Below are 21,045 nucleotides of genomic sequence, written 5' to 3'. Positions count from 1 at the left end.
TACAAGTAAAAGCAGAGAACATATACTGTAATTCATTAATTTACCTGTGGGAAGCCCAGTTAGGGTGAAGGAATGATGCCGGAATATTGTTTTCTAGCTGAATAATAGTTAGTCTCAAAGTGGATATGGTAAGAACTTTGGACCCATGTACAGACCCATTCCATTTGAACTCTCCAGCAGGAGTCAGACAGAATTTGTGCGAGAGATGTCGTCTCTTGTCATGGTCCTCCCTGTGCTGGTGCTTGTTCAAGGCGAAGGAATTCGTGGCATACTGATTATGATAAACACGATACTTCCCCTCTTGCCCTAATTTGAAGTAATTGTTGATATTTCCTTTCATCACAACATCCTTCTTCGTGTTCATTCGGGATACTTCACCTTGAGAGTTGACCACCAGAACCTTGTGAAAGGAAGAATGATTTTCAAGATTCCCTTCAGTTTCAAATATTTCTGTTAACATATTTATGACTTAGGCTTCCATTGCTTATATATAGAATAATAAAGATACCTTGCATGAGTCTGTAGAAGCAAGTAACTATTTATCCAATATACTAAGTCTATATACACTTTGGCACTGACTGTATATGGAGTTAGGATATTCCCAAAATCAACTTTCACATTAAAAAAACCCCACCATCCAGGCTCCTCAGGAAGTTAAACAGGAACCTGGCTTGCTGCTCTGAATTATGCCCATTGAGGGAGACTGCTTTGGGAAAACAGCTTCACTAAACTTAAATAAGCTCTCTGTGAAACCCCTCCTTGGTAAGTCACAGAATTCATATATATAGCTAAGCAAACAAGGATATTTGACTTTGAAAACAAGGCATGGATAACATCACTGTTCCAATTGTTCACAACCCAGTTCCAAGTCTGAATGGTTTGTGAATAAATATGCTCATTGCTGATTTACAAGGAAAACCAGATAATAAGTATAAAACTAATACACCAAACTATGCAGATAACTGCAATGAACTCTTAATATTCACATACTTCTTCCTGGAGAAATTGGGCTACTTAAAAGAAAAATCAACAAACCAAACACAACACCTCCCAAAAAACCCCAAAGCCAACAACCTACAGCCACATGAAAAAATTACAGCAATTGGCAGATGTTTGAGAGACGTTTCACTTGCATTAGCGTTAAGCAGCGCTACAGTTCTGCAGTGATTGTCTTTAAATGATCATACTCAGACTGCACAGATTTGTTATGAGTTGGAAGTGTGGCTTTAACTGAGCTATTCAAGCAACAATTAAGCTCAAACCACTGTAAAGTATTTTTGGCACCCCAGTTCTGAGAAATTTGAAAGAAGAAGTGGCACGTACAACTCATTACTGGCTATACACCAAGCAATTCTAAGTTTTATGACCAGCATGTTAAAGGGAAGCAGGTGTGCATGGGTCACTGACATTAGCAACTAAGACAGCAAGAGCAAAGGAGGAGGAAAAAACCTTCCAGTGTTGCCACAGCTTCATCCTTTGCTAGGTTCTCATTACTGCTGTTATTTTTCAGTACCTCCACAGTCTGCCAAAACCACCTTTTTCATTGAAAATAAATATTGTCAGCTTTCTAAAAGAGTTTTCACACTACTTTGAGTTTTCCAAGATGTGCACAAACCTCTCTGCCTTCTTTATATAACTTATTTGCCTCATGTGCTGCAGCAGCAACCTGCTGGCTTTTCATCTGGCTCAATTTGCTATCTGGGTTTCGCAATCTGGTGAGCATTCGCGTTGAACCTGGCGGGCCCTTTCCTTCGCCTGGAGAATCACTTCTTTCACCATTGGATTTCTCTCCTGCCCAGGAAAAGAAGACTTTTATAAATGAGAAGTTTTCTACTGAGGTATGGAAGTTATAAAGTAAAAGGAGGTATCAAATGAAAGTTAGAGACACTGCTGTTAATAATATTACCTATGTCCTCTGAAGTCTGGGATCCCCGCTCTGCATTTTCAGCATCATCAGGTGTCTTAATGGAGTCATTTTGCCCACAGCCCAGCTCACTGCCATTGCTGCTTTCAACATCTGACTGTACAGGTGCAGCAGATGCACTGCTACTGTTGCTAGGGATCATCTGACCCGTGTCTTCTACAAAAGAACAACTCCACTTTTAGTTTTTCTTTTAAATTGGATCAGGTCTAAAAATTTTCATTTAAAAAACAGGTCAGATGAACAACTTTTGCTGGACTAGAAAGAAATATCCATAAAATAGTAATTCCCTCCAGAGCACTGTATCCATGAAAGTATTTTTTGTTCTCTTTCAAGCAGGTTCAGTTCTTCAGAGCTATAAAAGTTGAAACTCATACTTGGATGAAATATGTTTTAAATACCAGACAGGGTTATTTTCTATAGATGAACACACAGAGAACCCTCTCCTGAGACTTTGTTTTGCTTTTAGAATGCAGATTTAATGAAATTTGGTCTTCCTGCAGCTTCTATGATTTTATCTCTTGATTTTCTTGTGCTAAAGATGTTCCTCAAAGCAGACACCTTTCAATTCCCCACCAAGTCTTTCATTTTCTCAACTTCAGCACATGAATTCTGAGGAATCCCAGGGATTTCAATTCAACTGGCACAGCTCTATCTAAACTCCTCTGCCAACTTCAAATATCAGCCTCTTTCTTACAACCTGATGGGGCTAGATGTTGCTCCAAGCTCAGCAAGACAAATGGGTTCTTCATCCTCAGCTGTCCCTGTTACTGTCTGAATGGCTGTGGACACTATAGACACCTCATTTGGAGATGAGGTAAACTGTGTGACCTTCTGATTGAAGTATTGGTGACTTGCAGCTACCTGGAAATAAATCACTTCACCCTCCCTGTAAGAACAAGCCATTGTCCCTCAACACACTAACGTCTCCTTGATTTTGTGCAGAAGAGACATAGCTTAACTATTGAAATCTGTCTCTCAACTTGATTCCTGGCTCTGCCAAATGGGTGACCACCACAGTTTGATCCATTTCCCTTTATACTAAGTGCAAAAATGGAACCATTTGGGGTGCCTGCTGTTTGGGGGAGAGTGGAAGCACTCAAACTAGACTCTTGATAAACTACTTGTACCCAAACTGCATTTAACAAGGATGGCAACAGACATTTTTGCCTAGGTTTACATTTTACTCTTCCCTCTCTTTGGGGGTAGCTGCCTCATCCATATGGGTTCAGTATCTCTCCCTTCCTCTGAAATAAGTGTCTCAAACTGATATTTCACCATAGGGATGTGGGCATCACTATGAGTACAGTAAATCAGACTTGAATAAGAACCTTCTTCATATACTTTACTTCATAAAAAGCTCATTCATTTAAAAATATGCTACAAGCTGTGTAAGGAGAAAAGTACCTGTGAAACTGTACTAAAGCAATAATGATAAATACTTAAGTGACTCTTTAAAATATGAACCTCTAAATGTGTCTAAAAGTTCTAGGATATCTGTTTTTTTCATTAAACCTCTATACAGTTAAGATGGAATAAAGAAAATATGAAAACAGGCAAAATATTGGTCAAATACATTAAATATGTACTTTTTAACCCATGCAGTAGGACATTTACTGTACTAAAAAGTTCATTACAAAGCTTCCAGGCTATGGATTAACCTTAACTTTCATTTTCTGCTCCTATTAACAAAGGTTTGGATGCACCAACATTTCTATGTTCAAAGAACTGCAATCTCTATATGAACAGAAATATTTGTGTAGGAGACAAAATGTTTACCACTACTTTTAAAAATATAACACACCGAGTATGGCTACATCACAGATTAGAGTATTTTCAGACTTCTAAGAACTGGAAATACACTGAGCATTTTAACAGTAATCAGATGTTCAGAATGACACTTGTTTAGTAAAGCTTGTAACAGAATGATTCTAACTGTAATAGAATACAATTCTAACATTTGATTGTTCATGTTACATCTAAATCCAGTTCCTTTCACACAAAATATAAAGTCTGTGGGTCTTTTTTCCTTTAAATTAAATAGACATATTTACTGCTTTTGAATCTTCCACATGGCAGAACAAAACATGAAAATACAACAGAAGTCTCTGTGCTTGTAATTCTGAAATCTGTTTGAAATTCCTAGCATGACAGTTTTCATCTCGACAGTTCAGTGCAATGGTTTACTCATGTGAATGAAAATACTTTGTTAGTAATTTATACAGTAAATGAGAGGTTAAAATAATAAACAAGCCAGCAGCAAAATACAACTTGAAATAAACCTTGGTAAGATGCTAACAATCACTATGGATCACTATGGAAAAATAAAGTATACAGAAAACAGAACATAAAAAGCTTAGCCATAGGCATCTTTGGAAGGCATGGAAATAAATGCTCATGTCACGGAGGGCCACGGATTTCAAGCACTAGTTGCAGGAAAATTAACTTTGAAATGTTAATGACAACGTAGCAGTAAAGGATGGCACTGCAAGCAAACAGCATGAGTGATCTACACTGGCAATGGTTTTAGTGGACAAACCAGATAGAAAAACTTAACAGATTCCCCAAATTACAGAGGCATTGGTAACAATGCCTTCTGTACCTGAGAGTTCCTGAGGAAGCTCTGATGCCACCTTCTTCTCTGCCACGTTGTTGCTATCAAGGGTTTCTGACTGACACCCCATTGCGTTCTTTCCTTCAGAGCAACTAGTCTCTCCTGCAGAAGGATTTGTGTTGTTGTCATCAGTGCTTGATGTCACAGAGTTACTTTTATCCCCAACGACTGTTGCCTCTATAGTAAAATGCACAACAAAACTTTAGGGATATTCTTTAGGTATGTCTTAGGATGTCACTTGGCATCATCCGTAGAAATCAACTTTGTTTGATATCTCTGAAGAACACTGAGCTTCTTCCTTTCCTCTTTTCTACTTTGCTATGAGATAGTGTTGTCTCAGAACCTAAGAACAAACTAATTCTGATGAGGAAACCAACGTTTAAAATATTGTAATATTTTAAACACAAACATGTTGATCACAGCCTGTAATTCCACCTGTACCTCAAGTCAAGGTATGTACAAAGCTAGCTGTATTTCACTTGAAAAGCAGAAAAAAGGGTAAAACTACTTAACAAGGAAAACGTATTACTTAAGTAACTTAAGAGAATTAGATTAAAAAATATCATATGAACACTTAAAGGAATGTGAGGATCTTAACTAAAGATTCACTTCACTTAAATGAAGTTGTTCAAGAACAGTCATAGCTTCCTTACCTTCTGTGTTAACTTTTTCTGCATCTTGCTCAGTGGGTGTTTCGCCATTTTTATCTTGGTCTCCAGATTCTTCCTTGCCTCTCTCAGCATCTATCTGGTCATTATCAACATCACTTTTGGCCTTCTCTGCTTCATCATCTGCTGTGGTTTTATCTTCAATTATTTCTCCTTTTCTTGCTCTGATAACATCCAAAATTTCATCTACAATAGAAAGTATGTTGTCATCTATAAATAACTAAACACCACCTACAGAGCCTCGAAGTAACATGACATAAATACCACTTATTTTCAACAAAAGACAACAACCAACTTCTCCCCACTTAGAAGAAACAATTCCAAACAGTTATTTATTGATTTCTCAGAGTTAAGCATTTATGTTCTGATGACTGAAATCCATTTTTAAACCTGGGCATCTAATCTTCACATCTTCCCTAGAACCAAAGCTCAAACCTTCACAAATTTGTATTGCTATATATTGCTCTAAGGCAGATAAATTGAATTGGTGGGAAACTGCCATACTGCTTTCCATCATATTGAAGCAAATATTGGAGCTCTAATATTCTGGCCACTCCAATTCCCACTGGATTGTTAAATGTTTATGAGGAGTTATATACATACATATATATATGTGTGTGTGTCTAAATAAATATTATGTAAGACAATACAACCCAAAACATTTGATGTTTAACACAGTTCCAATCCAACACCTGGAACAATCAGTCTGGCAGACCCTGAGCACACCAAGAATGCAAATCATTCAAGACATCTTGGAATGCACGATAAATAGTCCTATGGGAAGCCAGTACTCCATACCCATGCTGGTACCTGCACAGTGCTTACCCATCAACTTGTATAAACTTCTTGTAATAAAATAAACTACTATTTGATTTGAAGTGCAACATCTATTCCCATTAATCAAAATACTCTTACCATTTGCTGCAGAAAGGAAAGACTTGTTGTTGCCCCTTGCTTTATTAGTAAGGTCTTCTGTCACATCCATGTGCCGATGAATTTCTTCACGCATTTCTTCCAGAGTTTTGCATAGGTCAGCTTCCCAGTAATCTTTGTCTAGGCATTCAATTAATTCTGCCAACTGTATCTTTGTGCTATAGTACCAGATTTTCTTATCTTTCTCACTTTCTGAATCTTCCTCTCTGTAAGGGTATTAAAAAAATGTTCATTTACAAATATCCAAATGAATGACAAAAATGCCTCTCGGTTTGCAGGGAGCTACTGAATGCCAATAGCTGAACATGAACAAACACATCACATGGAGACACTTGCATGTACCCACAGTTTACTATCAAAATACTCCATCACTTCTCTTTTTTTACCCCCTCACAAGTTCTCATGACAACTTAATCAGGAAGTCTTTTGAAGAAGTCTCCTTAAAACCGGTTTGTCCAATCTGACAAGGTTCAGTCTCATTACATTTACCATTACTGCAACTCATAATCTACTACTAAGTCTCTAACAGCTTGCAATGAAGGAGGGTATGGCTCCAGAACTCATAAAGGATGGTATTTCTGACTGCATCTTTAGGAAATGGCAAAGTTAGGAAGTTCAAAGCAAAGAATGTCACATTCATAAAATATTTTATTTAAACCTTGTTTACACCAAGAAAGTTATTCCCTAACAACAACAGGAACACAGGCACCTTTATTACTGCTTATGAACAAAAGTCATAGGGAAAAAAAGAGGAAGTTAAGGCAAATACCCCAAACTAAGAAGGAAGGGGAGATGGGAATGCAAGAATACAACTTGACACAGCAAGAGGAAAGAAAAGGATGAGACAAAATGCTTAACCTTCCCTGTCCCTTTCAGTTAAGATTTAAATTAACAATTAAAAGATGTCCATGAATACCTTCTTGCATTGGCCACGGGGACATGACTTCCAACCTTTAAAGAAATCAGAGATTATCATAAAAAGAAGAGAGAAAGATGCAAGTCTACACAAGGACTTATTCCCAATGTTTTTCTCTGTCAAGCCAGACAGATTTGCCAGCTTGGTGTTGGACAGGTCTACTTGGTCTCCAGGAGACTCAGCTGAGTCATATACATTAAGTGAGGCCAAGCAAGGGAGAAAAGAATCACATGAATATTTCCTACCTCTTTCAGCCTCCTTTGCTGCCAGGAACTATTCCCTGGCAGGCTTCAGAGGCAAGTTTTAAGACTGATAAAAATGACAACACAGAAGATGCTAGAAACTTTTCAATTAAGCTGAAACTGGTTTTGACCACTCAAGAAGATAAATGTAACTCAGAAATAACGATTTGTGTCTTTTTTCTGCAACCAATACAAAAGCCAAAAAAAAAAAGTTTCACTATCTTTTCACAGACATTTGACAAACCCAAAGCACCTCAATATTTCTAGAAAGTGAACTTGTTAAAACACTGTGGCAGTTTACTAGGAGAATGCAAGTCAAAGTCCTAAATTTTCTGACCTGTTAATTCGCAGAAATAACTTTAACAAGCAAAAGAAAAGCAACTGACTCAGAAACATCACCCTAATTTTGTTAACACTTTGAAACAAAAACTTGGGTATTGATTTTTCTCTACTCTTCTTTTAAAACCTTGTTGATATTTGCTCATGGGGGATGTATGAGAGAAGATGTCCTCACTGTCCACTTTTACATCTATGTAAAGCTGAAAAGGTGGAAAAGGGAAATAAAACCACAACAATGGGATTAAACAAGGCTTATTGCTTAAACAACACCCACAGGTCTGCAAAACCACTTAAAGGATGTCAAAACCAGCCATACCATGGATTGCTAACTATAAGGAGGGAGGGGAAAAGTAGTAAAAAGCACTCAAACCCTTTTGAAAAACAAACAAAAAGAGCAAATTTAGGATTTCAGTGCTCTAATCCCCCTGGGCAAGATTTCAAATTGGTGTTTGTGCAGATTATTTTTAGGTCCATTAGTTTTCTCTGCTATATTTGATCCCATGGCATTGGTGAATACCCTCTAGAATAATTTTAATGAAGCTGATAAGAGAACAGCATTTCAGGAATCTCAGCTTTTAGAATTTGGCAGTCTAGGTTACCCTTCAGCTAAACAAGCTATCAGGTGTGGTGTGATCTTGTTCAGTATATATATATGCAAAATGGTTGTGTTTACAATACACATCCAAAGGACATGAAAAACTGAAAGTAAAGAGTTTAATATCTAGGTGAATTATTAAAGATGTATTTCCCTGGAATTTAGATATTTAGTAAGTATTTTTGGCCCCTTATGAAGTGGCTTTAGCACAAATAAGGTGCATTATGCATAAATTTAATTATGTCCAAGTTCTATGAAAAGTCTAGAGGAACTGATTGATTCTGTACATCCCATACTGCACTGCTGGAGAGCTGCTGCCACAGATGTAACACAACTCTTATCTGTTTTTTCTTCTAATTCCATCAGGAGGTTTGGAAAAACCTGTAATCCAAACCATATACTTCAGATAGAACTTGTCTTGAGAGCACACAGAAGCACAGTTACACTATTAGAAGGCATGATGGCAACAGGAAGGATATGGATCAGTTGGGAAAGAATCTTTCAACCTACATGATGCACATGAGAACACCAAAGAAAAGTCAGGAAACAATACATGGATTAACTTCACCTCTTCTTGTCTTTACAAATATAGAAATACTTTCCTAATTATATTTTGAAATATTTTCATCACAAATAAACAAGTAAAATGGAAAATCCAATAACATTTTTGTGTTTGCTCTATTGTTTACAGTTTCCATCTATTTTTATTTGAAATGGAACACTGATGTATTTTCTCTTTAATCCAAATTGGGATACAAAACTTACATTCATAAAATTGGATTTGTGATACCTGAAACAAATTATGTGCCCACTGAACTCCCACCAGGAATGCAAGATAATATTTTCCTTAAAAAAAGAACACACTTCAACTTTGAAAGCATCTTCTCTACTGCAGGAAAAGTTACTACTAGTGAAATAAAGAACTTGATCCTTTGAAATCTGAACATATACAAGAGTCACGCGCATTTTAGTTTGAAATATGTTGAAGTACTGCCTGTATCAAAACCTCCTGAACATCAAATATTCCAGTTCATAAGGAAAAAACCCCACAGTTTCATAGATCAAGTCTAGCTGAAAACAATACCAACCTGCCTAGGTACTGGAAGAAAAAGAAATCTGCCTATGTATCTTAAAATCACCTCCTGAGTGACATTCTGCCCAGAACCGTGCACAAAGGAGATGATGTCTGTTATTAAAGCACAGATAACTAGAGCAATAAAAGAAACAACACTTATATGTCCTTCACAATCAGGCTTTCTGTGAAAAAAAAATCCAACTTTCAACTGATTTTCTGGAAACAGAAGGTATAAAAATTTTGTATGAGGCACCAGAAAAATCAGGGTATCAACAGCTTCAGGCTGACCATCACGTCCTGCTGAACCACCTGAATGATACCCCACATACTCTAGAGCATGTGATTGAGTCTAGGGTATAAAAAAAAAGATAACTGTACATAAAAAAAGATAAGAGCATAAAAGATGCCCTATATCTTTTAAAAGACTACTTGACAATACTGTGGCATTTATAACCCTGAGAAATGAAACATCATCTAACATAGACTCTTTTTTACAAGTGTGAAAGAACTCAGGAAACAAAGAGCACCAATAAATAATACTTAAAGCATCAGCTAACAATACATTATATAAAAGGCCACTATAAAGGACTAAAGACAGTCTTGTTTGCAAGATGTAATGCCATCAGTTGTCCTCAAATCCCTTTTAAAGACACTGGCTAATATTGTAACATTCACTGTAATCTGGTTTGTATGAAATTCTGTTAAGGTACCCACATGTGCCTTATTTTCTCCATAGTACTTCAACAGAAAATTATATTTCAAGAAATCTAATAAAACTTCATTTTTCCTTAATTAACAATACTCTGAATTTCACTTGAAGGCTACTTCTCCTCCATTACGAGAACAATGACATAAGAACAGTCTTTTATAAGAAAGAACAGTCTTTAGCAATTTTCCTGTGGAAAATGTAGCAATATTTATGATTTCAGATTCAACTTCTCAGGTAAAAAAAACTCCAGCAGTGCACAAGGCCCTCAGTACCAAGACTTTGATTATTATTAACTGTTTTGTGAGACGTTATACCTCAAAATCAACTCGTAATAGGAAATTGTGTTAAACAAAGTTGATCACCTGAAGCCAGGTATTTTTGACTATTGTGAATTTGTTTACACCAATACAACTGTTCACATACACCATTTTCTTTATTTCTAGTTAATACATATGGTGAATACCATCAAGTGTCTCAAAGTGTCAGCTTCCAAGGCACGCCATCAAACCAGTCCTTGGACCTGATAGCCAAATACTATCTAAGCAGGTGATAGTGCACCAAAACTAGTGTCCTGTACACCAGGTGATCACCAGAACCAGTGTTCTGTACACCAGCTGATCACCAGAACTAGTGCCCTGTACACCAGGTGATCACAAAGAGAGTTAAACCACTTTTCAGTACCTTTCACAAGAAATTAGAGAGTTCTCATCAAAATTCCCTTTCTTTTCTTCACATTCATGTGTTTTTGGCACGCTAGTATTAGCTGGGTGACCTGAGGTTTTCTCCTTTTAGAAATAGATTATGAGAACATTTATTTTGAAGAAAATTGATGGGTTAATTATACAGTCTTTAGAAATCTATTTATAAACCAGCAAGCAATGGCCTTATGTAAAGAAAGAACAATTTTAAGATGTCAACAGCAACTCAGAGGGTATGTTAAAAACACATTAATTAATTCTTTAGAAAATACTGAATGATTGTTTACTTACATGATGATTCTCCTGTTCAGGAACCAGTATTTTCGTCTGTGTCTGTCATATCCAATAGGTTCATGTCGAATGTACGGTTTATTTTTTTGGATTTCAGCAACACAGTCAGTTACTCCAGGCACCTTATGTGCTACGCAGACCTCACACTGCCATTCATCTTCTGGTACCTCTTCAAGAGGTGGTTTCACACACTCCAAATGGTACACAGCTGAACAAGTTTCACAGCAAAGCAAATCCCCAAGTTTGTGACAAACCCTACAATGATCATCATACTGAATAACACCTTCTGACATTAACTCTTCACGTGCAATGTTTGTTGTAAGAAACTGATCCACTAAGAACTGCAGAACTTTGATTTTATTCTCTACTGGTCCATAAGGATAGTCCTCTGTCTCTTGGTAAGGAAGAACATGATGGTATTCCTTGTCACTCTCACAATATACCCGCAGAACCTCTGGCCACGTCATTCCATCTATGAAATATAAAGTGGAATTAACGCTATCTTTGAGGTCAGCAGGTCCAAAGGTAGTATTTGAAGTGTCTTCTTCACGCAAAACTGCTTTTAAAAGCACTATATGCATCTCTGCCATAAGTGTGCATTGCTCTTGACTTACCAGAGCAGCACAGAAGTCCTCAAAACGAAAAGGAGAGAGGCGTAAAACAGTGCCAAAGTTCCTTAGTACCTCATAGATGGCAATAACATTCATTATATGCTCACTAGGCACCATTAAGTCCTCTGAGGATTTAGGAAACTCCAAGGGTGGGATATCTTTCTCTTCCAATATTGGAGAACGAGGACGATGCACTCTTTGTCTTCTCCTACCTGGAATAAAAAACAACAGTAAGAATCTCGCCATTCACACATCAACACGTTTAGCATCTATCATCAATGACCATGTCAAACTTCCTAAACGATGGAAATCAAGGATTCCCATCTTCACAGTTATTAGCTGAATGATCACATCAGTGTAATCCTATCAGTAATTAAGCAATATGAAAACAAAACACACAAGGTGCCTGAAGTTTTGCTTTAGACACTTAGAGCAGGTTCATTCCCCATATAATACACATCTACTGGCTTTGAAATGACATGGAGAGTTTTAGTCGTAGCTAAACAGACATTCCTCTCAGCCACAATACTAACTTAGACATTTTTCTGATTTGCATTCAGTAAGGTTAGTTTATCATTCCTCCTTGGAATTTCAACTTGTAACATGAAGTATCAAGCTTCAAACAACAGGTATTTTTGATTAAAATATTGTAAGCTACTCTCCTATCCAGTGATAGTATATAGGAAGCATCATTTCAAGCACATGACTTACAACATCAACTTAAGTCAAATTGCTATAAATAGGAAAGTCTAAATTGCTGACCACAGTTTAAACTACAATATTTCTGCTGGATAGGACAAAAAGTTAAATGGGATGTTTTATGAAAATACTTCAGGAACTCCCAAATTTTCCAAAACAAACAAAAAACCCAACCACACCCCCATGCTTCAATAAAAGGAGAGAATTCATCTACAGGATGAGGAGGTAGAATTATGGAATGACAAGGCCTAACCCTAAAAGCTAATCTGAAGGGATGTTTCACTACCTAAAAGACACTCAGCATAATTAATCCAGTCTTGGATGCTACACGGTCTCCCCTTTAATTCCACTATCCTCGATGCCAAGCAGAAAGAAAAAGACATGAGGAAAAAGATGAAAGTTTCTGTACATGGGACTACCAGAGAGATTAAATATTTCAATCTTCTCCCAAAAGAACAAAAGTGTCCAGGCTACATACAACTATTCTGTTAAAGCATTAGGACACATGCATCGTAGAATCATAGAATGGTAGGGGTTGGAAGGGGCCTTTAGAGATCACCTAGTCCAACCCCCCTGCAGAAGCAGATTCACCTAGATCAGATCTGCTTATTTTGTTTAAATAAACCCCAAAACTTAAATCAAGTTTAGACAATCTCACAAACTAATCATGAAATCATCCCATTGGTTTAAAACCAAGAACTGAGATGGAAACTGTTTTAAGTCCTCTAAGATTCTGGTAAAACCTAAATTTCCCAGTAGGAGGCATTTTACTCACAGAGAAAACACAAATGAAAAATTAAGCTGCCCATAAGAGCAATTTTGTATGTGCACTTGAATTAAAAGTGACATATATCACACACTGTGTGATCTGAGATTGAAGAGTGACACAACCACTACTCTGAAATTTTAAACTACACATTAATAATTATTTGATCCAACTCTGTGTGTAACAGACATCAACACTCCACTTCCCTCAGCTGGTTCAGAAATATTATGAGATAAAGTAAGTTCCATTCATCTTGGATGTTACCATTAAGAGGAAATGGTTCTCTGTGGCAATTGTTCAAGCACCCTACTCCCTCCGCTACTCCCATAAATAAAGGAAATAAAACTAGTGAGGGAGAGAGGTGGTGGGGACAGGCAGATACCCAAAGACAGATCCTGGTGAATCTGAGAACACACCATCATTAACACTTAAATACACTGAAAAGGAGAAAAAAGTTACCAAAGAATAAAGCTAACTTTAAGAAAATGTTGATGCATGATAAGAGTTTGCCACATGATTCCAGAAGAAATAGAAATCAGTCTTTGAGCTCGTATGACAAGGTAACACCAGACACAGTTCTCTCTCTCACACTTAAAGGAATAAAATCTTCTGCAAATTAGACACATTGAAACAATACAGAGGATGAACTGCCAGATGTTTCCATTACAGAAGTAATGGGTCAACATCATCTGCGTATAAAAATAGATTACCAAGTTTAGTTGAGTTCTGACCGTGGAAAATGAAAGAATGCTTGTAGGACTGCCTTCCAACAGGCTTCTGCACAAACCAGTGGAAAATGTTCAATCATGGGAACACACAAAGACACAGGAGTTTCATAGGCAGGCACAAAACAAGCACTCTTACAGCAATACCCAGATTAAACCCAACTTTTCTAACATCACAGTCCAAAAATCATATATGTGTAAACCAGAGCTGGTTTAATGAAAAGATGCCAAAGCAAAACACACACATACATACACTCACAGATTAAATTACTTCAGGGTCTGAAGCTTCCTTCTACATTAGAGGACAGTGTAGGATCAGTCAGTCCTAGCAGGTGGGCATGTAAGGCAACAACAATGCAGGACAGACATTCTGAAATCACTAATGGCCTTCACAAAGGCCAAATATCCCAAAAACATGGCAGAGCTGTGAACTAGGATTCTTTTCAGTGGTTGCAAGGGTAGCAGGAAAATGTGCCTGTCACAAAGTAAAGCCATATAATAATCAGTCCTTCAGGAAAGTATCAAGAATTATAACCCTGTTTTACCTAAATTAATCAGGAGTAACAAACCGCTCCCATTCATTTCAGGCAAAAATAAAACTAGAATGAGGAATTCTGCTGAAAAAAAGCAAAGTCTCCTTATGTCCTATAATTTCTGGAGATTTTTCTACTCTGAAAACAAAATTGTAATTGTCTTATGCATTGTTTTTCTCTTTAATTGAAAAAAACCCCCAGCAGACTCCCCATGTAACATCTCTGTTGATGTCTCTTTCACGAGAGATAAATACTGATATATTTGTTACACCAAATGGACACGAGAAGCAAAATAAAAGAACCTTAAAACAAGGCATGTCTAACATTTACTGGAAAAGCTCAAGAAGTTCTCTAACTTAAGCTCTTACCAAGAAAGCACATGGCTACAAAGAGAGGTCTAGAATAAATGTGTCACCCAGACACAAAGTACGTCACGGTGCCATAATAACGAATTGCACTGTGTGGTTGTATTATTCACACCACTCTTCATCTTCTACACAAACAAATTCACGGTTTGTTTTGGTATGAAGCACAGAAATATCTCAAGTAATTGTAAGACAAACAGCTTAGACAATAAGGAAAATGATACTGCATTACTGAACACGTTTTGCTTGCCCACTGCTTAGTGTTATCAGCACAGTTACTCTTCCATCCCACCCAACACTCACAATTCATACTGCAAAAATCACACACTACATCTCAAGAGTTCAAATAACCTCTCTTCTCAGACATCAAGCTGCTTTGAACAATTCTGCACTGTATATAACCTCACTTCCACAGCTAAAGATGAAAATACTAACTAATGCTGAATATTTTATAAGGAGATGGTACCCAGACATAGATTTCTCATTTGGCTTGGTGTCACAGTATTGCAAATCTCTCTCTGTTTGGGGCTTTTTTCTTTGCAATTTCACTTGCAATTTGTCATTGGTATTTGCTGAGTTGAACAGAACTTTAAGTCAAAAAAAGAATGACAAAGTGTGACATAGAAACTCAAATATTTCAGCTTGTGCTTATAACATATAACTATTTGATGCCTCAGTTGCAATCTCAATAAACACACCGGAGAGCTTTAAAACCAAAACCCAACAAAAAATCCCAAACCAACAAACCCAAGCAGTCCAACCTCCAGTGAAAAGCATGGACATTCTCTGCTGAGGCCCTCATTAACCTTGAGGCACTCTATGTGGCCGTTGAACTTAAAAGTATAGGCCAATGGAATATGATATAATGACGTCAAAGTGCTACATTCTCTTTTGAGCTAAAATGCTTGTCTCCTGCTGGTTGGGTGGACAACTCTCTCCCTTGCCACTAGCTCAGACAGCTGAAAAAAAAAGTGGTTTTGAACTCCTGTTTGTGATTCTGGTAATTTTGATTGCTAATTAGCTGCAGTGTGCTGACATCCCATACAGCTCACACTACTTAGAAGCAGTTTCAGCTTCTGTGAAGGTTTTTGAAGATCACAGTTCACGTTTACCCAACTGTTCTTTTCACACACATGAAAAACAATCCATCAGAGTCTGAAAAACTTTCTCCTACAATACGCATACCCAGCTTCTCAGGCTCTTCACTTGCAAGGAAGATCTTCTCTTTTCCATATTGTCCAATGCTTGAATTGGATATTCACTGGCAGACACACACACACAAAAACCCTCAAACAAAACCAAAACAACTCTTCGGTCTCTCTAAACATTTGTATGTTTTATTTATTTAGTTTACTTTTCATTAAAGATTTTAGGGTTTGACAACAGGGGTTTTCTACTTGTTGTCATTCATGGCTTTTGCCCTCCACAAGGAGTTTTGAATACTACCTGTGAGAAACAGTTTTAATTGAAATTTAACAAAATTGATTTAAAAATAATGAACTTAATGACCTCAATTTAAATGAGTGCAAGCTTGTACGGTCTATACTACTGATGATTACATAATAACAAACACATTTTCAAGACACCATGTAGATGCATGACATTATATGTATGTAAAATCATATCTAGAAGAGAAACAGCATAAAAATGCATTGCAATGGGTAGTCAACTCATTGACTGAGTAGTCAACAGAATTACACTGTTGCTCTCTTTCTCTTAACTGTGTATTACTACACCTCCTGCTGCCATTCACATTTTTCAATTTATTTTGGCATAAACAACTTGGGATAAATGATTTTTACGATTTGCCCTGAGTAATCTTCCATTTGTCAAAATCTCTTCTTTTAACAGCAGGTTTTTTTCAACTAGAAAATGCAGTATGTACTACTTTGTTTAAAACAAACATCAAGAGGATTCCAGGGCAGGTGTAGTAGCAGGAGCTGCTTCTTTAAGCACCACCACTGCCTGACTGACTAGACTTCAAACTGACTCTAGATGTAAATACTTGCAATTAAAGTAAGTCATTTTACTCACATTGATGTTTCCCAAAATGGACTCAAGTTTTAGTACGTGTAAACTGTATACTTCTACAGCCATTTCTGCATATTAACCAAATCCCTGAATCAAATTCCACCTTCAAGTCTGAGCCAGTACAAAGAGAGACAATGTCCACTCTGTGTCATTGGAATTCCATAGCTTTATTTGGAAGGAAAAATGGATCTGTCAGTAGCCTCCTGCTGCAACCACTGGACTATTTACAGGTCCAGAGCATCTTGCATGTCTCAGCATTACACTTCTATCTAGCATAAGCTTCTTTAAAATTGCATTCCTTCACTAGTTGTCTCCAAAAGTGATGAAGTAGTCTGCAATGGTTGCCTCTCCCTATTTTGAATTCTCTAGTTGAAGAGCTGCCTGTAATTAAGATTAAAGAGTAAACAATTTTATTCACATGGCACATTTAATTATAGATATTGATAATTATAGTCTACACTAATCTATTAAAAGAATTTATATTACAAATATTTAAGCAAACATACTAATGACATTTGAAATAAAATGAAGTTATTGAAGTAACAGGCTGAGCACCCAAAATGAGAATTTATCGAAGCACTTGAAAAAACCAAATCCTTGCTTTTTAAAAAAAAAAAACATCTATTCAACCTATTTGGTTGAAATGCTGACCCTGGCAAAAGGTAGAAATACACTGGAGTTCGAAGGACCAAAAAGCTTGTCTCCATTTTCATTCACAGACTGAACAAAGAAAGTTCCATCTATTCTTTAACTGTTTACCATGGGAGGACACGTAACTTGAAAATACTTTAATCATCTTTAACATATCTTCTGGTTTATGTAGACAGTTTTAAAACAAAGGATCCGAATTAACTATTTACATCAGTGTCCAGGAAACAGAAAGGTTGTACCATGACTAAGCCTGGCTTCCATGATCTTTGTGCTGCAGTGATATTCCAATTATCACGCACATGTAGCCTGACAAAAATGAACAAATCCAGTTTTGCCTTGTCTCACGTTACATATCCCCTCACTCCAGATGTACAGTACCAGTAAACACAGCCTTTCAGACCACCATATTTCAAGTAATGGACAGGTGGATGAAGAGAATCACTGTCTTGTTTAAACAGGGACAGAGGGGTAGTTGCACTGGTATGACCTAAAAAATAAACACTGGTTCCAGCATTTCTTGATTAGGAAGCTCACAACCGACCTCTCTTCTCTAAAATCTTTCTCTTCTTCATAATTTCTCAGCATTAAGACTCCAGCTTAGAGCTGCAGTGGGGAGGATAAATTTGGTAATGAGAGAAAAGACAGATCAATGACTTTCAGATACTGCAGTAATCTGTTACAGGAGAGGAGAAAAAATACAGAGCAACTCTTCCACAGGTACACTCCACAAAACTGACCTCTGCAAGTGAAAACACTGGGAATATGTCTGCAAAAAGAGATTAATTTTTGCCTTCAAGTTCCACAAGTCAAGTCAAACTACACTACTCTTAGATAAAATCCATCTTCAGTAAAATAGAACTGGGTTGGTTTTGTTTTCCATATCATGAGTCACTACAGAAACTTCTCAACACAAAGACCAACTGGCAGTTACGTGATGTCCTGGAAGCACAAGCACTCCTTAGAGAAGATGCCCTCTCCTACCTTCTCCTTCTTCCTGGAAATTTTGGCTTTCAACTACCCTCCTAAACACACTAAGACTGTCCTATTGTTGCTTGCTTTTAATAAATATATAAGAATCAGACACTTGCTTTCTCATATTACTACTCTGCACCAGGCAAGTTCCAATTGAAAACGTCCAGCAGCACACAAGTTTGAACAAGTGTTCAAAAAAACACTTTTTGTGTTTTTCCTTTTCCCCATCAGAATGCATAAACTGGATATAGCCACATGTTTGTCACAGCAATATCCAAACTGGTTCCTTAATTAAAAGTCAGCCTCTTGGGAGAATATTTGCTCAGCTTACACCAAAGACAAAAAGCAGTAAAATGAATCAGTTTAACATAAGAATACATTATGAAAATCAGCCCCAAAATAGAAAAACCTAATTATTTCTCTTGGGATGGGCCAAAATTGAAGGCTTTGACTTCAACAAAACACTTTTTTTCCCTTTTAAAAAACGACAACGTGACAAATCAACATATTTCTAATATTCACAAGTCAAACAATCTCTCCAGAAACAATTTCTGGAATAAGATGCATTTGTAAATACTTCTAAGTGTAGCAACAATTTGAATACTGCTCTGCAGTCATCATACCTCACCCAAATTGATTTATTCTGTCTGGAAAAAGAATAAAACCCAACCACAAACCAGATTAAACTTAAAATCTAAACCAACATTTAAAAAGAGACATTCCAAGCACCACAAAAGCTTTGAAAATTGAAGCACAAACAAAAAATCAACCTGCTACTAGACTAGATCATGGAAGCACCTTCCCAAGGGCATTGATGTCACAGAAATTCTCAGCTTGGGCTCCTAAGTTAGGCTTAACTACTGCCTCAGCTTGTGCAAAAAAAACAACTGTATGTTCTTTAAAAACTGTTTTAGAACTTAACAACTTTAGCTGTTTAATTGTTTCAGTTTTTACACCTGTCAATACACTTGTAAATCAAACTAGGGCTCTCTACTGATTTTACTCTCACTCAACCTTAGGGCCATCAGTACACTCTCAGCAGGAGCCAGGAACAGAAACTCCCTGTATTCTAAGGCATCATTTTAACATTTGGATAACTAATGCAAGGTAAGTAGCACATGAGACACCACACACTGGTCAGTCTGAGAAGTGCTCAGAGTAACAGCCCTTTTGAGCCTAGAACCCAAGAAAAAATAAAGCATCACCAACAATTTTCAAGAACATTCTGACAGACAATTTCATGGTTTGGACACACTCCAGATAAACTGTAACCAATTGCAGAAGCTAGTGAGCTCTGAGAGACAGCCCCAATAGACTAAACCCCACACTTATTCACCTTACACCAGTTCCATGTAATATAGTGTTCTGTTATGGAGTTTCACTACAAAAAAAGTTTGCACAGTAAACTTATCTGTAGTTCCAAAATTATTCTCCCTTTTAAAACAAACATACTTTGATAACAGTAAGGTATTTGCTGCACAGAGCTTCCTAGAAAGATGACCAAAGTAACCAATGCTCTCTTCAGATAAACTGCACATTTGCATGTCAATACAACTGAACCAGACACAGATTTACTCCTTTGGCCTTTTACATGATTTTTTTTGCTGGGACTTGCCTTCTATATTTTTCTGGCATGATAAACAAATGGTAGTTCCTCTGAACAACAAATTCACATTACTAAACAGCACAATAAGAGCATGCCAGATTTATAGAACAGGGTACCTTAGGTAAGGTGTTTGGGAGGCTGGCAAATCTTCTCACATGACACACAAAAGAGGCTGCATATCTTATTGTCATATCTCAGTGTCTCCACTTAAACAATTCTTTTAGAGCATGAAAACATGTGAAGATTTAAAACTACTACACACACAAAATACTGCACCTTTCCATTTACATCACCAATGAGAAACAATTTATATGGTTAAAAGAAGTGATGCTCGACCACTGCTCCCAAACTACCAAAATCTGATTTAATGTATTTTAAGACAAATATTTTGGCTCACAACTCCCCTGTTGTGCATTTGCTTGTCAGATAGACTGATGATTATTATCTCAGCTAAAATCTAGATGTATAGCTCTTCCTAAAGCCAGTTTTCAAAGTTCTTGATAGACAAAAAAACAAGAAACAGAAAAAAAAGTACGACTTGTAGGCATCTTGATTCAACCTTTGGTTTGAAATTCTGCAACATACAAAGAATATTTGTTATCTGTAATGCAAATGTGACAAGTCTAAAGTAGAACTTAGAGAGGACAAGTACTGGCAAAAAGGTTTCATGATACAATATGTATATGATACTTATCCTAAAAATACATCCACCTTCTGAGGGTAGAAATGGGTAAGAGAGAAGGGACACTGCTCACACACAATCCTGCTACCAAAAGTCTGACCAGCAGAGGAAAAAGCAATGATGAACACCTTTAAGTGTGATATCAAAGACATTTTACTATTCCTAAGACTTTGCTTCTTTAAATACTTGAATAATAGAGTAAAATACTACTCCCACATTCAAGTTCTGCCTCAGCAGAGAAGAAAAAATGAGCCTTTCTTGGCCAGAGACACTGCACTGTGATCTTTAAATTAATTGTTCAACATAAGGTTGAAAAAGCTGTAAAAAGTCTGTCACACATTTAGGGGCTGTGATTTATGCATCAGATTCTGGTTGGTAAGGAAGTTTGATTGGGATTGCAATT

At 36.9% G+C, this 21,045-nt stretch overlaps 1 protein-coding gene across 14 annotated transcripts in view; it reads right to left on the bottom strand.

Moving 5' to 3' along the window:
* Positions 1 to 21,045, bottom strand: part of BPTF (bromodomain PHD finger transcription factor) — a 53,534-nt gene that overhangs the window by 28,985 nt on the left and 3,504 nt on the right. For 11 of the 14 annotated variants that reach the window (XM_062010979.1, XM_062010983.1, XM_062010987.1 and 8 more), the window contains exons 2-8: positions 11,002 to 11,824; positions 6,119 to 6,342; positions 5,189 to 5,389; positions 4,524 to 4,712; positions 1,907 to 2,080; positions 1,616 to 1,791; positions 45 to 400 (exon numbers count right to left, since the gene is read on the bottom strand). In XM_062010979.1, the coding sequence (XP_061866963.1) occupies positions 45 to 400; positions 1,616 to 1,791; positions 1,907 to 2,080; positions 4,524 to 4,712; positions 5,189 to 5,389; positions 6,119 to 6,342; positions 11,002 to 11,824 (2,143 nt within the window). Of the gene's footprint in view, positions 1 to 44; positions 401 to 1,615; positions 1,792 to 1,906; positions 2,081 to 4,523; positions 4,713 to 5,188; positions 5,390 to 6,118; positions 6,343 to 11,001; positions 11,825 to 21,045 lie in introns of those variants that run through there. The other 3 variants (XM_062010994.1, XM_062010984.1, XM_062010988.1) reach the window with 3 other exon arrangements.

Source organism: Colius striatus, chromosome 18 (assembly GCF_028858725.1).
Source record: "Colius striatus isolate bColStr4 chromosome 18, bColStr4.1.hap1, whole genome shotgun sequence".
Taxonomy (NCBI): domain Eukaryota; kingdom Metazoa; phylum Chordata; class Aves; order Coliiformes; family Coliidae; genus Colius; species Colius striatus.
Note: the sequence above shows the minus strand (reverse complement) of the source record. Positions and strands in the feature narration are given on the sequence as shown.